The sequence below is a fragment of the Zalophus californianus genome, chromosome 17, assembly GCF_009762305.2.
Source record: "Zalophus californianus isolate mZalCal1 chromosome 17, mZalCal1.pri.v2, whole genome shotgun sequence".
Taxonomy (NCBI): Eukaryota; Metazoa; Chordata; class Mammalia; order Carnivora; family Otariidae; genus Zalophus; species Zalophus californianus.
Window position 1 is genome coordinate 30,507,012 of NC_045611.1, and position 14,690 is coordinate 30,521,701.

Consider the following 14,690-nt stretch of genomic DNA (forward strand, 5'->3'; position numbering starts at 1 on the left):
CCAAATACTCAAAAAGAATAAGCATGGCTATGGCTTGTAACATATTTAATGTTTTTTAAATCCATGGGTCCAACCTTGATAGAAAAATTCCACTTATTAATTACAAAAGGGAAAAGGTACTTTTACTAAGTGATAAAACTTAGCATCACCAATAATGAGACAAACTAACATCATGCTTCCTAATGTAATTGAATAGAAGTACACAAAATCATCTATGCAGCATTGTTACCAAAAAAGAAAAATGTTCAAATTGTATTATGAAGAAACAATTAGACAAATACAGGCAGCTGGCCTGGACTTTTACAAAATGTCAATGTCAGGAAAGAACAACAAAAAGACCCAGGAAGTCTTTATTAGGTTAAAAATTTAAGGGGACAGAACAACTAAATGCATTGCCTGGCTCTTGACTGGATCCTGGATTTTAAAACAAACATCTCTAAAGAATATTATGGGATAATTTAAGAAATCTGAATTTGAATTGTACGTATTTGTATACAATTGTACTGGATTATACAGCATAAAGGATTGTATTCTTGTAGGAGAATATATCTGTTCTGAGGAGAGCCATGTTAAAGTATTTGGGGGTAAAGTGTCATGATATCCCATTATTGGTGATGCTAAGTTTTATCACTTAGTAAAAGTACCTTTTTTTCAAAAATAAAAATAAAACAAAAGCAAATGTGGCAAAAATTAACAATTAGTGAGTCTATGTGAATGGGAATATGGATGTTCACTGTACTATTCTTTCACCTTTTCTGTACGTTTAAATTACTTTTCCAAAATAAAAAGAAAAAATAAATGATACTTACAAAATAAACAGTTTGAAGAAATTCACAGCATTGACATTTCTAATATTGCTGAAGCTGATTTGGACCCATTTTTTTTTCTTGTAAAATAACAAAAGTACAGGCCTAGACTTAGAGGTCTCTTTCTATTTGTACTTTTAGTACTTAGCACAGCAACTGATACACAAATAGGTGCTCAAGGAACATGTGTTGTTTCTGCTAAGCAATTAGTAGTGGTCTGATTTTAGACAGGTTGTTTTCCCTCCTGACACTTCAAATACTTGATCTGCAAATTCTGGGAAATATTACTAACTTGCATACACCCCACATTATTACTAAAAGACTCAAATAATGCTAACAAAACTACTTTTCAAAATCCTATGCAAACTACTACGATTTCTATCTCTAATCATATTAATTTTTAAAAAATTACTTCTAAGTCTCACTTTCATTTGAGGTATTTAGGGAAAAAAAGCCCTAGGATATTTATCCAGCAATATCATCTTGTAAGTATAATATATCTCTCAGTAACTAGTTACATTTTTTTGAAAAAACAAAACAAAACAACAACAAAAAAAACCCCACAAAGAACTGCTCAAAGTTGAATACATAGCACGGTTTTTTAAGACTCTAGCAATCGTTTGTAATAAATTTAAGTAGATTAGAAGCTCAAAAGAAAAGGTCTGCTTTCTTGGCTCTGCCATTTACAAAAGCAATTGGACCTTAAACAGTTGTATATTATATGCACATATATTATAAATACATTAAGAATCAAATAATGACAAACTGCTAGAAAGTCATGGAATAAGGAGCTAACCCAGAAACTACAGTACCTCCTTTAAACAGGATAGGTCAAGGAAATTAATTTTTTGTTTGAAAATCACTCATTCCAAGTCACTTAGCGGGAGGGCTAAGGGAAAGTGCTGGAAACCACTGTCCAACAAAACTAAATTGGAAATGAAAAGAACAGCTCTGAAATTATAATATAGATCAATGGGAAAGTATGATGTAATTTTCCCAATGTGAGCTCTTCAAAGGCAAAGGACCATATTCATTTTTGCAACCTCATGGCCAGCACAATCTCATACACCTGGGAGACATATAGTAAATTCTGAACAAATAAAAGCATTAAAAATGCAACATTTCCAAAACACAGATGTTATATAAAATTCAGTATATATAACTTATACCTACATTTGACAAATAACAATAAGGGTGCATTTTTTAGGACTAAAGATATAGTTAAAAACTTACGACGTATTAAAAGCTACACACACCAGAGGGGAAAAAAAACAAAAAACCCAAAACTTAACGGATTTCTCAACTTGGAGACAATCTGTTATAACTGTATTTTATAATACAACACAGTAAATGTAAATGTCTGACCATAGTGTGGTATCACTCTCATTTCTGATCACTCTTAAAACACTGCAGAGTTTAAACTACGAAAGCAATCTGCTAACTAGTTAGCAAGCAAATTATGACTTCTCTAATACTGTTTTTGCTTTTTTTTTGTTTTTAGAGTAAAATCTTGTCCAGCTCTAAAATCCTATGATTTCATGAAATGGTCAATGTAAACTTGTGCTGCTTTCAGGTACACAAACCTGAAAAGAAAACCTGTAGGAAAAAACCTTGCTTTAAAGACTGCTCTCCTTTTGTAATTCACAAGGTATTACTTGCATAATAAATTAACTGAAACTGCAGTCTAAGTTTCCCAACTATGCACTTACTCTTTTCATATATTACTCACAACACATTGTATTAAAATATTTCCTTAATTTAAAATAATCTCAGCCCAAATACCCAAATGAAGAAATCTGATCACCTATACTAAAGTACTCCAAAACAACTGTGTTTTCATGTTATCATAATAGGTATAAAGTTTGATGGCTCAGGAGCCCTAATGCATTGTTTGCAATTTCAGACTTTAATAGTAAGTAAATGACTGAGTAGTCCTAAGGTAGTTGGGAGTGCACCTCATCAATAAAATTAAATACAACAAAATTTCGTTAGACCTGCTTTGAAGTTTGGCTCAGATCTCTTGCTCTTCACAAATTGCACTAATCCACAAATTTCTCACCAACTGCTGCCTTTTCTCTGCCCCTGGAATTAATTCACTTCCCGTTCACCTCTCACCCTTAAGAATGCATGTTAGAGGTCAATAGCCTTAAAGCTACTGTTAAGAACTGGAGTTTCTGTTACTCTGATTCTTGGCAGGGAGTGCAGAGCTCAACTCTTACACAATTTATAGTACATGGTTTAATAATTAGGATTGTATTTTAGAACTAGCTAATATTATACAAATTTCCCCATTCAAACAGAATATTTTATTTTTTTAAAGATTTTATTTATTTGAGAGAGAGAGAATGAGAGATAGAATGCACGAGAGGGAAGAGGGTCAGAGGAAGAAGCAGACTCCCTGCTGAGCAGGAAGCCCGATGTGGGACTCGATCCCAGGACTCCAGGATCATGACCTGAGCCAAAGGCAGTCACTTAACCAACTGAGCCACCCAGGCGCCCCAAACAGAATATTTTAATACTGAGGACATGACAGAAATGTCAAAACCAAAAACCAGTCCACTTTTAACTGAGGGGAAAAAAAGCAACTAAATGGGAAATTCCTGTACAGAATTTCTCTTTTGTGTTTTTGGCTTAGACAACTAAGAATTGCAAAACTTCTTATAAGCAATACCATGCCAAATGCATAAAGATTTAAGTAAACTCAGATAAATAGAGGAATGGTATTTTATATGATTTTTAATTAGTTCAAGGAGACAATCTAAAAATTCCTTAGTTTTTTTCTCTTCTTTTTGTCTAGAGCGTAAGTGGAGTGACAAGTTTTTTAATTGTTCATATATGTGTTGCTTTTTTGACTTCAGAAAAGTTACCACTGGGAGAAAAAAAAAAATCTAGCAAAGAGCTTGTGATCCTCTGAGTTCAATGAGTATGAGCAACATACAGTGAATCCCTTGCTTTAGTTTTATATAGATTTTCCTCTCTCTCTTTTTAAAGATTTCATTTACTTATTTGAGAGAGAGAGAGCATGTGCACGCAAATGGCGGGAGGGGCAGACGGAGAGGGAATCTCAAGCAGACTCAGCGCTGAGTGCAAGAGGGGTTTGATCCCACGACCCTGATACCATGACCTGAGCCAAAATCAAGAGTCTGATGCTTGCTTAACCAACTGAGCCACCTAGGCACCCCTTCTCTCTTTTTTAAAAAACAACTTTACTTATACACAAAATTAGCTATGTTTCTGCTTAAGATAATTTTCACATATCTAATGTGTTCCGATAGATTTTTAAGTAAGTGGGGATTCTTACCATTACACATTTGAACATACCAAGACCTCCGTATTACTCTATTTCTCTTAATCTTTTCCTAATCAAGCATTCTACCACCATCACCATCGCCCTCTGGGGGTCAGAGGGGGAGCCATATAATTAAAGAATTTCATGCTTAATAGAATACATTTCAATTATCTGGAAAATTTACTCATCTATGATAAATCCCTGCCATTGCTGGATAGCAGAGAAATGTCATTTTTCTTTACCTTTCTTCGTTATTTGTAATCACCACTCAGGAGCTAAAGAGGTAATAGGAATGATATGTCCAGCTATGAAACCCAAAATTACAACCACAGAGTCTTTTTTTTTTTAAAGATTTTATTTATTTATTTGAGAGAGAGAGAGAGAATGAGAGATAGAGAGCACGAGAGGGAAGAGGGTCAGAGGGAGAAACAGACTCCCTGCTGAGCAGGGAGCCCGACGTGGGACTCAATCCCGGGACTCCAGGATCATGACCTGAGCCGAAGGCAGTCGCTTAACCAACTGAGCCACCCAGGCACCCTACAATCACAGAGTCTTAAGAGTTAAAAAGAACCTACCAATTTAGTCCATTTTACACTCACTATAGGACTTCTTTCTGTGACCCATCTGAACCATTCTATTTACCTGCTTTCATTGAAAGAGATTTCTTTCAAACTTCTTCCTTAATATCAAATGATAATCTGCTTTTCTGTGGCTTTCACTTAGTAGACCTATTTCTGACCTCTTCAAACACTTGAAGATAATGATCAGGTTTACCTTTAGGACATTTGTTGTTATCATCTTATACACAATTTTATAAAAAATGTCTCAACACTTTCGGAAGCAACAGCTATTTTGGTTTACTTCTCTTTGCTTCGGGGTTGTTTTTCCCTCTGGTAATGGACAAACTATTTGCCGATATAGCCAGAAATGCATGAGATGCATGTTCTTTTCCACTTAAAGATTCTAAAGATTTATTTATTTGACAGAGAGAGAGAGACAGCGAGAGAGGGAACACAAGCAGGGGGAGTGGGAGAGGGAGAAGCAGGCTTCCTGCGGAGCAGGGAGCCCGATGCGGGGCTCGATCTCAGGACCCCAGGATCATAACCTGAGCAGAAGGCAGACGCTTACCAAGTGAGCCACCCAGGCGCCCCTCCACTTAAAGATTCTAAAGCAAGTTTTTGCCTCATCAGTAGGATAGATTTTTAAAAGGAGGAGGGAGTGAGTAGGGAGAAATCATTTAGTATATTATTGCTATATATTACAATGTACTAACATACTTTGAAGGAAAGTGAAAGTGGTTAGGACCACATATAATGGAATCAAACTTGGTTTGACTCTAGTCTTGGCCACTGGCTATCTCCACCCGGCTGTGTGACTTGGGGTGTAGTACTTAACTTCTCTGCACCTCGGTTTCCTCCCATGGAAATTCAAGGAAATAACTATAACCAAATAAAAGGACTGTTGTGAGGGATCAACGTGTTACTATGTTAAAAATTCAGAATAGTGCTTGGCACAAAGTAAGTGCTCTATGTGTTAGTCATTATAATTTTTGCTATTGCTGTGCACCTACTTTAAATTGGATTATTATGGTAATACATGCAAGAAAAACATAAAGATATTTTAATTAAACTTGATTCAGATTTTTCCAGATCTCAGTAACAACTTTATTTTTTACATGGTACTTTAGCAACGTTACAATGGCAAACTATTCAGCCATTCGAAATCACTTTCAGAAAAATAGGTAATGACATGAAAAATGTCTGCAACATTATTAATTGGAAGGTTAAAAAAAGCCATTTGCCAAAAAGCATTAACTATAATGATTCCAACTTTATTTCTTAAAAATGCAAAAATATGTCGGTGGAGGACAGGGATGAGAGAGACAACAGATCTCACTAGAAACTCATACAGAAAATGTCAACAGTGGTATCTTTGGTAGTGATATTACAACTTATTTTTCATTTGATTGTTTTCTATATGGTCCAATTTTTTAATAACCATGTATTAAATTTTTTATCAGAAAATAATCTATTGTTTTAAAATGTGTCTTACATAGGTTGTTCAAGCCTTTCTCTACTTTCTTTAAAAGCCTATAAGTAATATAAGTTCCCTATCTTCAGGAAGAAAATGAAATAATTCAAGATACTAAAGAAAGTAATGAATTCATCAGAGTACAAAGCCAACAAAGAGCTGTGTTATTATGTATATGCTAAAATTCTATTTTCTGTTTTGACTGCTATGTTAGCTATCCCACATATTTTTCTCTGCTATTGAAATTTTACATTAAGTTGAACTGATAAACATTGAGAGATCACATAATGCTCTATGTCGTTTCTACTTCACGACTAAGGCAAAAATGCAAGATTGTGTGTTACAAAATAGCAGAAAGTGTTCGTCACAAGAGAGTGATGAAAAGCTTATAGTGTTTTTTTCTCAAGATTCCTTTGCTCTAAAAATTACACATGAAAATAAGGCTAGTACTTTCTGTACTATATTTAGTGAGCCCTTAGATTTAGGAACACTTGCTATAGCTTCTTACCTTTTTTCTTTTCTCTTCTTTAGTGGTAAAATTCTAGAGTCCGTTATAGAAGAAATATTACCAGCAATATTCACTGTTTTTAATGACTGACACAGACTTAAGAGTACTTACATCAAGACATTTGAAATTATATCCACAACCACCCCACCTCAGTTGGGAAATAAAAAAAAGCAAGGCTTATAAGTATTCTTTACTTCTAAGTAAAGAATAAAGAATGTTATCCAACATTCTCACTGAAGCTTTCCAGAACTCTGAATAGAGTGCTATTGTGAATTTTCACACGTTAGGTTAAAGAATATCTTGTTTTGGCTATAATAAAATGTATCTCCTTTTTTTTTATTTTGATACACCAAAAATTATGCCACTTTATTATTTTTAATCTCTTAACGTCTATACATATTTAGCAATGCTAATTTAGTCTGAAATGAAATTACTGCAACTAAGACAGACAGTTAAAAAAAAAAAACCTAAAAGGAAAAAAATTTTTTTCTATAGAATCTGGGGAAAGACCATAATAATGTAAGAAAAATTCCTTATTATATAACATTTTTATACTATAATATTACTATGTAATAACCATAACCATCCACAATATGCCAGAAATTACATAGGCAAAAAACTTGTAAAGCTCTGCCAGAATGTGTGATATATTACACATACTAAACCATTCGAATTTCACTTATTTAGGATATGTGACCTATAATTCAGTACATATAGAACCTATATACAATCCATAAAACTCACTCATAATAATCCTCGACCTTCTCTACCAAATCCATCCTTCCTTTTCACCTCCACAATCAACAACTCCCAAATACCATTTTTAACACTAAGAAGTAATAGGAAACTTGAGAATGGCTTTTCAATAAGTCAAAAAAGTATCCTAAACCAACTGCTCTTTATCTGTTTTTGAACATCTAACATAAAGAACATGAAGTTAGCAAAACAAAACAAACTCTGAAACAAAAAGGTAAGTACGTTTAAATAAAGCCTTACGAATTTATCAGTAGAGTAAGATGATTTATGAAAGGTTGCTTAGGATGTGTCTGAAAAAAATTTCTCTCAGATAATACCATCTACATTCTCGCATTGGGAACTACTTTAGTTATTTATAATTACCCTTTATTCATGCCAAATCTATAACTTCTTTTAAAGCCAGTAGAACATGTTCAGGAAAACATGAATTAAAACACTAAAATGATGACAAGGCCCTAGAAAAATAAAAGTATAAAGTAAATAAATTTCAGGCTTCACACCTTCATGTATATGCTACACAAAATGACTAGTCTCAAGCAGCCAGAAATCTACATATTAAGTGGATAGATGATCCTAGGTTCAAGCAGTGGAGGTTTTTCCCAGGTCCTTCTGAAGAAGATGCTTTCTCCTCTTCCAGTAGAGGGAGCAAAACCGTAATGTTCTACTCAGGCCACAGAAGAGGAGGGAGGTTTAAGAGTGCCTTTTAAATACCTTAAAATCCATCTAGACATTTCAAAAAATGAACTGAAAATACCATTTGAAGCAGAAATAAAATCAAGCCAAAGGAAAAGATAAAGATTTTATCTTCTTCAAACATTTCAAGGCTTTGAGATGAATAAATGGTCCCTAAATGTTTAATTTCAAGTACTGTGATATATTATACTGTCTACCAGATCTCACAGGTAACCCTGCTAAAACCAAGCATTTTAGGAATCCTTAATTTAAAAAGATTTCAGACAAATGATAAAATATTACATTAAGTACATTTTTTATTATAGAAATAACATAGTAACATGACAATAACTATAGAAAACAAAGGAAAGTATAATTGCACTCCCCTAAAACAATCTATCTCCTTTCAGTATTTTTTTTCCGCATGCATATTTTCATACTGCTATGAAAAAAGTATAATTATAAAAACATTAATTAGGTGCTTACTGCATGCTAGGCACAGTTCCCAGCACTTTCACATATTATAACCCTTTTAATCCTTATCAAAGTCCTATTAAGTAGATCCTGTTAGTATTCCACATTTAAAAGATGAGGCAAATGAGACAGAATGAAATTCTCGAACTGGCTAAAAGTCACACAGCTAACAAGTAACAGTAGCCAAGGTTCTAACCCAGGTAGTTCGGTACCTGAGCCTGTACTCTTAAATATTTTACTGTGATCTTAGTCTTGAATTATGCTTCCCCCCCATCACTAACATACTGTCAGTGTTAGTCTTCAAACTTTTTAATGCCTGTAATAGTTCATCTAATATGCTATGATAATAAACTATGATCCTTCCATATGTGCTGTATAGACAGTGTAAGATAAAGATCTTTGGGTACATTACTTTTGCTATGCTTGGGTTACTGTAATAAAGTATTTTTATATTCAAATTTACCATCAAACTGTTTTCCAAAATATTTGTGTCAAATAACAAACCTATATAATTTCCAATGTCAGTATAAATTGGCCAGCATTAAGCATTAACAAAAATTTTTTTCTAATACATAAAAATAAAACCATGCTGCAAATTGAATTATTAAAGTTGCATATTATTCTGAATGTTCTTTTTAATAATTCAACTTACCCTTTTGTGAATTCCAGCTCCTATGCTTTATTTAGTTATCAAGTGAAGTCCTAAAAGTTTGCTTATCAATTTGTATGGGTTTTTTATAGGAATATTAACACTATGTTCATTATATTTGTGATAAAATGTTCCCGGTCTATTGTTTACCTTTTAATTATGGTTAAATTTTTATTTTTGATAATAAATCATTCTGTTAAAGGCAATTATAATTGAAAGTTACAAAAAAGGCCTTAAAACCTTATAATTTTCTAAATACAGAAGTTAATGTATTGCTTTGAGCACATCAATAAATCACTTTCAAATATAAGACTGTTAAAGCAATAGAAACTATGTCAAAGTATGCCTAAGTTTGAGAAATCCTGGATATGTCTCACATAAAATTAACTCAAAAAAAAAAAGAAGCCCATTCTATCCCAAATCACCAAAATAAAAGAGCCACATACCTGTCGCTGTAAATATAGGCGATTTCTGTCATGTAAATGCTGATGATTGGAAAGTGAAGAGTGCCAGCTTCGAGCCTGACTATGCATCTGTGTTGGAGCCATATCCGAAGGCCGAGTTACAAGATGTGAAGTAAACTGCCGTTCAAGGTCATGATCTAAAACATGACTTGAATGATCTTGTCCAAATGCTGCCTCATCAAATTGGGGAAGGAGACCCTCCTGGAGGAGGTCTTCTGGGTCAAGTCCTGTGAATGGCTCAGTTTGAGACTCCACTTGTTGAAGTAAATTCTCTTCTAAAGATGAAAAGCCATTAGTTTCTACGTGATCATTGAAATGGCCCATTTGAGTTCCTGAGTCAACAGGATCTGGGAAGTTCATGTGTACAGGAGATAATTTTGAATTGCTATAATTACCCTGAGGATGTGATGAATGCAACATTTGGAAATTATTTGAATTCAACGATGTATTGGGATTTAGCATATGCTGAGTGGATTCCTGCTTGATTCCCCTATGAGGTGAAAAGGAGTTACTTCCGGTAAAATCAGATAAAGTCTGATTTGTATGATTAGGTGCAAGCACTGCAGAGGCCTGCAGAAGACTGTTTGGTGAGATGTGATTACTGGAAAAGGAATAATGTGATGAAAACTGCTGTGAATTACTGACAGAACAAGAAGTCATATTTGGAGAAGGTCCATTGAAATTCCCTTCTTGATGATTGCTACACTTGAGGAAGTGAACTGAAGGATTTGACGTTTGGGAAAATTGCTGCATTGAAAGAGACTGTTGCGACGCAGATGCATTAGGGATTTGTGATGGGTGGTTAACACTGACTCTGTGTGGACCAGAAACATTAACATCCATAAAATTTTTAGACTGGCTGAGGGAATTCTGCCCTGGGTTAAGATTATTTCTGTTTTGTTGTGAGCGTAGTGAAGTGCACTGTGTTTGTTGTTCACTGGCCTGAAATAAGGCAAAGTCATGGTGTACCACAAAGCTTTTATTTTGATGCATAGAGTGAGAATGTCCTTGTTGGTGAAAAGGAGATCCATTTTGATTGGAAATGCTGGTAGCTGTCTGATGGCCCCACATTGGACTGCCATCTGCTACATCTGGAAACAAACCATTGGGCTGGTTTTGGGGGTGGATCGGAGAACAATTAAACTGAGAGTGTGGAGATAACACGTGTTCAGCTGGGCTACCAAAAGGCTGATTGACTTGGTGAAATTTCATTGAATCAAACTGATTTAACTGCTCATAATCAGTTATCTTCTGATGTGTTGGAGTACCTTGAACATGGTTCAGTGAATCTATGTGCAAAGGTTCAAATTCTGCACCCAAGTTCAATTCATCAACTAGTGAAACAGGTCCTGGCTGTACAAATGCATCATCTGACAAACCTTCTAAGGTCTCACCAAAAAGATTGGCATCATCAAAAAAGTCCATCATTGGATCTGTCATCTTGAAAAATCCAGTGACAATCTGGGCTATTCACTCCAAATGAAGTATATTCAGCTTCTGTGTAGTGGATATTATTGGATCATTGCCAAAGGTCATCAACTAATCCGAAACAGGTCAATGTTCATTATTGCTCTAGATAATGACATGTCATGAAGTGTCAGAATCCTAGGAAAATAAGAAAAACAAAGTTTAATGATGAGTATTCATTAAAGTTCTACAAAGTTTATATATGATTTAAAAAACATACAATCTCAGTGTACAGTATTTTTTGGTAGAATGATTAAAAAATTGCAAAAAGCTCATTAATATTCCCTACAAGGAAAAAATGCTGGTGCATGGGATGTGACTGTATGCATTTCAAAGTAATAATGCATATTACTTCATTTTCAAGTTCATATACATGTATACACACATATATACATACATACACATATACACACATACATACACACATGTATTTTTTTTAAGTAGGCTCCATACTTAGCGCAGAGCCCAACATAGGGCTTGAACTCACAACAGTGAGATCAAGACGTGAGCCGAGATTAAGAGTTGGATGCTCAACCAACTGAGCCACCCAGGCACCACTCGAAGCTCATATATTTTGAGGACAGAATGTAAACTTGAGAATGGTATGTCAGACTCTCACCATGAAATGACCATCATTCCCCAGCAGCTCTGGCATGTTTAAAGTATATATGTATTACACTTTGCAGTAATGTCTTGCTAAGATAGCTGACATCAGATCTTCTCAGAGTAGTAAGTGTGTTGTGATATTTTGCTCTAGACCTCTCGAGCAGATAAATCTTATTGTTTCATACAGTATATGTGGAAATACACCAAGAAGAACAATTGTATGGGGTGCCTGGTGCCTCAGTTGGTTGGGCATCCGACTCTTGGTTTCAGCTCAGGTCATGATCTCGCGGTTGTGAGATGGAGCCCAATGTTGGGCTCTGCACTTAGTGTGGAGTCTGCTTCAGATGCTCTCTCCCTCTCTCCCGCTCACTCTCTCTCTTAGATAAATAAAATAAATAAGTAAATAAATAAAATCTTTTAAAGAAAACAACAATAACAATTGTATGAGATCACGTTAAACTGGGCCAAATGAGACGAGTTAGCCATCTGGTCAGTTGACAGACAATGCAGACAGGTGATATATTTGGGATGTTCCCACATATTGTTACCATGGTTCTGTTGCTCATCTACATGGAAGATCAGCCTTCCTAACAGCCAACTGATTTAGATATTCAAGTAGCAAAAGCAAGAACCGTCCTGTTAACGGTCATATTTGTTACTCTGTCCCTAAGTCTCCCCCCTGCCTTCACTAAATCATTTGGAATATAAATATTGCTTATTTACTGAACTGTATAAATAAATGCGTGGTGACAATCTTGACAATCAAGCTGAGGCAGAAATAAACAGTAGCTTGAGCTAAGCAATGAATTAGTCTTATGATAGTCTGAAGAGAAAAAATGATTACATTTACATGAATATATGTATATACACACACACATACATGATATTTATGTGTGGAAAGGATCTAATAGGTTACTTGTTAATATGAAATGGCTAGCTAATTTTGTTCCAGGCCTGTATCATTCCAAACACTTTTAACAAAGGTAATTTATGGTTCTGCCCTACTGTCTTGCCTAGAGAACCACAAATGGAGTTTCCTGCTGCTCTACATATTAATTAAACATTAGCAAAGGCCGAAGAAACTTTTCCAGAACTTCTATTTTGGGAGGTCCATATTAGGAAATAGAAATTTCCTAAACAAAATGCTCACTATTTTAATGTAGAAATACTTTAGAAAAATTCTGAGAAAAACTACTGAAGTCTATGTTAATTTTAACTGGAAACTGACTTATCAATCACAATGGTATGTATCTAAGTCCTTTAACAAATATATGATTTTAGAAGAATTAAAATACAGAAAAAGTTATTTTTCCAGATTTTATACTTGTGAGACAGAGCAGATGAAAGGCCATGTGGTCTGAACAAGGCCATTAGCAAAATAGAGGGTAGATTAAATCACTTCTCTGGAACGTATCTTAGTTTCTGCTTCAGACTCCAGACTAGGGAACATTTATGTACACCTAGTTTATTAATCAGGAAAGCAAAGTCTTATGCTTTTATATGGTTGTATGATTATTTATCAAGAGGAACACACAAAAAAAGAAATACAGTGAAAGTTACCAAATCCAGTATGTCATCAAATATGAGGTACATCATTAGTTGATATAATGTAAAAAAAAATGCTGCCAGTTAAACTATGGCACTATACCATTTCAAAAGTTTTTAGACTTAGTTTTATTTCAAAGGATTTGATAACTTCTTCTGCCTTGAGATACTCTGCTTGGTCCATAAAATACTTGATTGTTGCTCTGTAAGTAAATGTGAATTGCTGTCATTTCTTCAACAACAAATATTTGCTTCACTAATACTAAATTTATGCTCTGCTACTCTGTTTCTGTGCCTCTCTGCATAATCAATAACATTTTGGTTAAATACTGAAAAATAGTGTATTTTTTTAAAAGAGATTTTAGGGGCACCTGGGTGGCTCAAGTTGGTTCAGTGCCCAACTCTTGATTTTGGCTCAGGTTGATCTCACAGTTGTGAGTTTGAGCCCTATGTTGGGCTCTGTGCTGGGCGTGAAGCCTACTTAAAAAAAAAAAAAAGACATTTCAAATAACGAACATGTGTAGTACTAATGTACATAGCCCAACTGGCGATGGCAATATAAATAACTATGACCAAGTGTGTGTATGCACAGATAAGTACTCCATGACCCCCATCTGGCAGATAGATAGGTACTGAGACACACCCCAATTTGAGATTTTTTTTTTTAAGATTTATTTATTTATTTGAGAGGGAGAGAGAGCGTGTGGAGGGAGAGGCAGAAAGAGAGGGAGAGAATCTGAAACAAACTCCACACTGAGTGTGGAGCCCAACGCGGGGCTCAATCTCACCACCCTGAGATCACAATCTGAGCTGAATCCAAGAGTCAGATGCTTAACTGACTGAGCCACCCAGGGACCCCCTCCCCCAATTTCAGAGATATTAAAGTGGAAAAAATATGCATCTTAGAATGATTAAAGTAATTTCTTGAATGATTAGAATGTATCACTTCAAGAGTTCAGAACCCACAACTCTAAAAATCTACTGCCCAAATGAATGTTGAAAGTAAATTACTTGAAGGATATGACATTAATTCATATATTTCTACTTATTGCAATTAACAGTGAACTTAAACATAAATATAAAACATTGTGGATTTGTACAGATTTACTACGTGCTTATATATTTATTCTTAAAAAACAGTTAAAGAATTTTTAGGAGTCTGCTCTGGAAATAAATATATGTTGTATCAGAGCAGTAATAGTCCATACAGGAAAGAACTGGTATAGTTGTTGAATTTTTGTACATGATGGTAGATTGTGCTAAAGCAGAATGTTTTCTACATTTATGTAGCCTGAGGCTTACCTAAAATATGGGAGAAGTAAAAATTTTAATTAAGAAAAGAATTTTGCTATTTTCTCATCCAATAAACATTTATTGATAAAGAACTTCCAGGTACTTGGTTGATGAGTAATAACTGATCTCT

The 14,690-nt window shown here is 34.6% G+C and overlaps 1 protein-coding gene across 1 annotated transcript in view; it reads right to left on the minus strand.

The window, feature by feature from the left end:
* Positions 1-14,690, minus strand: part of CHD9 (chromodomain helicase DNA binding protein 9) — a 169,810-nt gene that overhangs the window by 129,214 nt on the left and 25,906 nt on the right. Inside the window, exon 2 of the mRNA XM_027617213.2 lies at positions 9,632-11,254. Coding sequence (XP_027473014.1) covers positions 9,632-11,089 — 1,458 coding nt within the window. The 5' untranslated portion in view covers positions 11,090-11,254. The remainder of the gene's footprint in view (positions 1-9,631; positions 11,255-14,690) is intronic.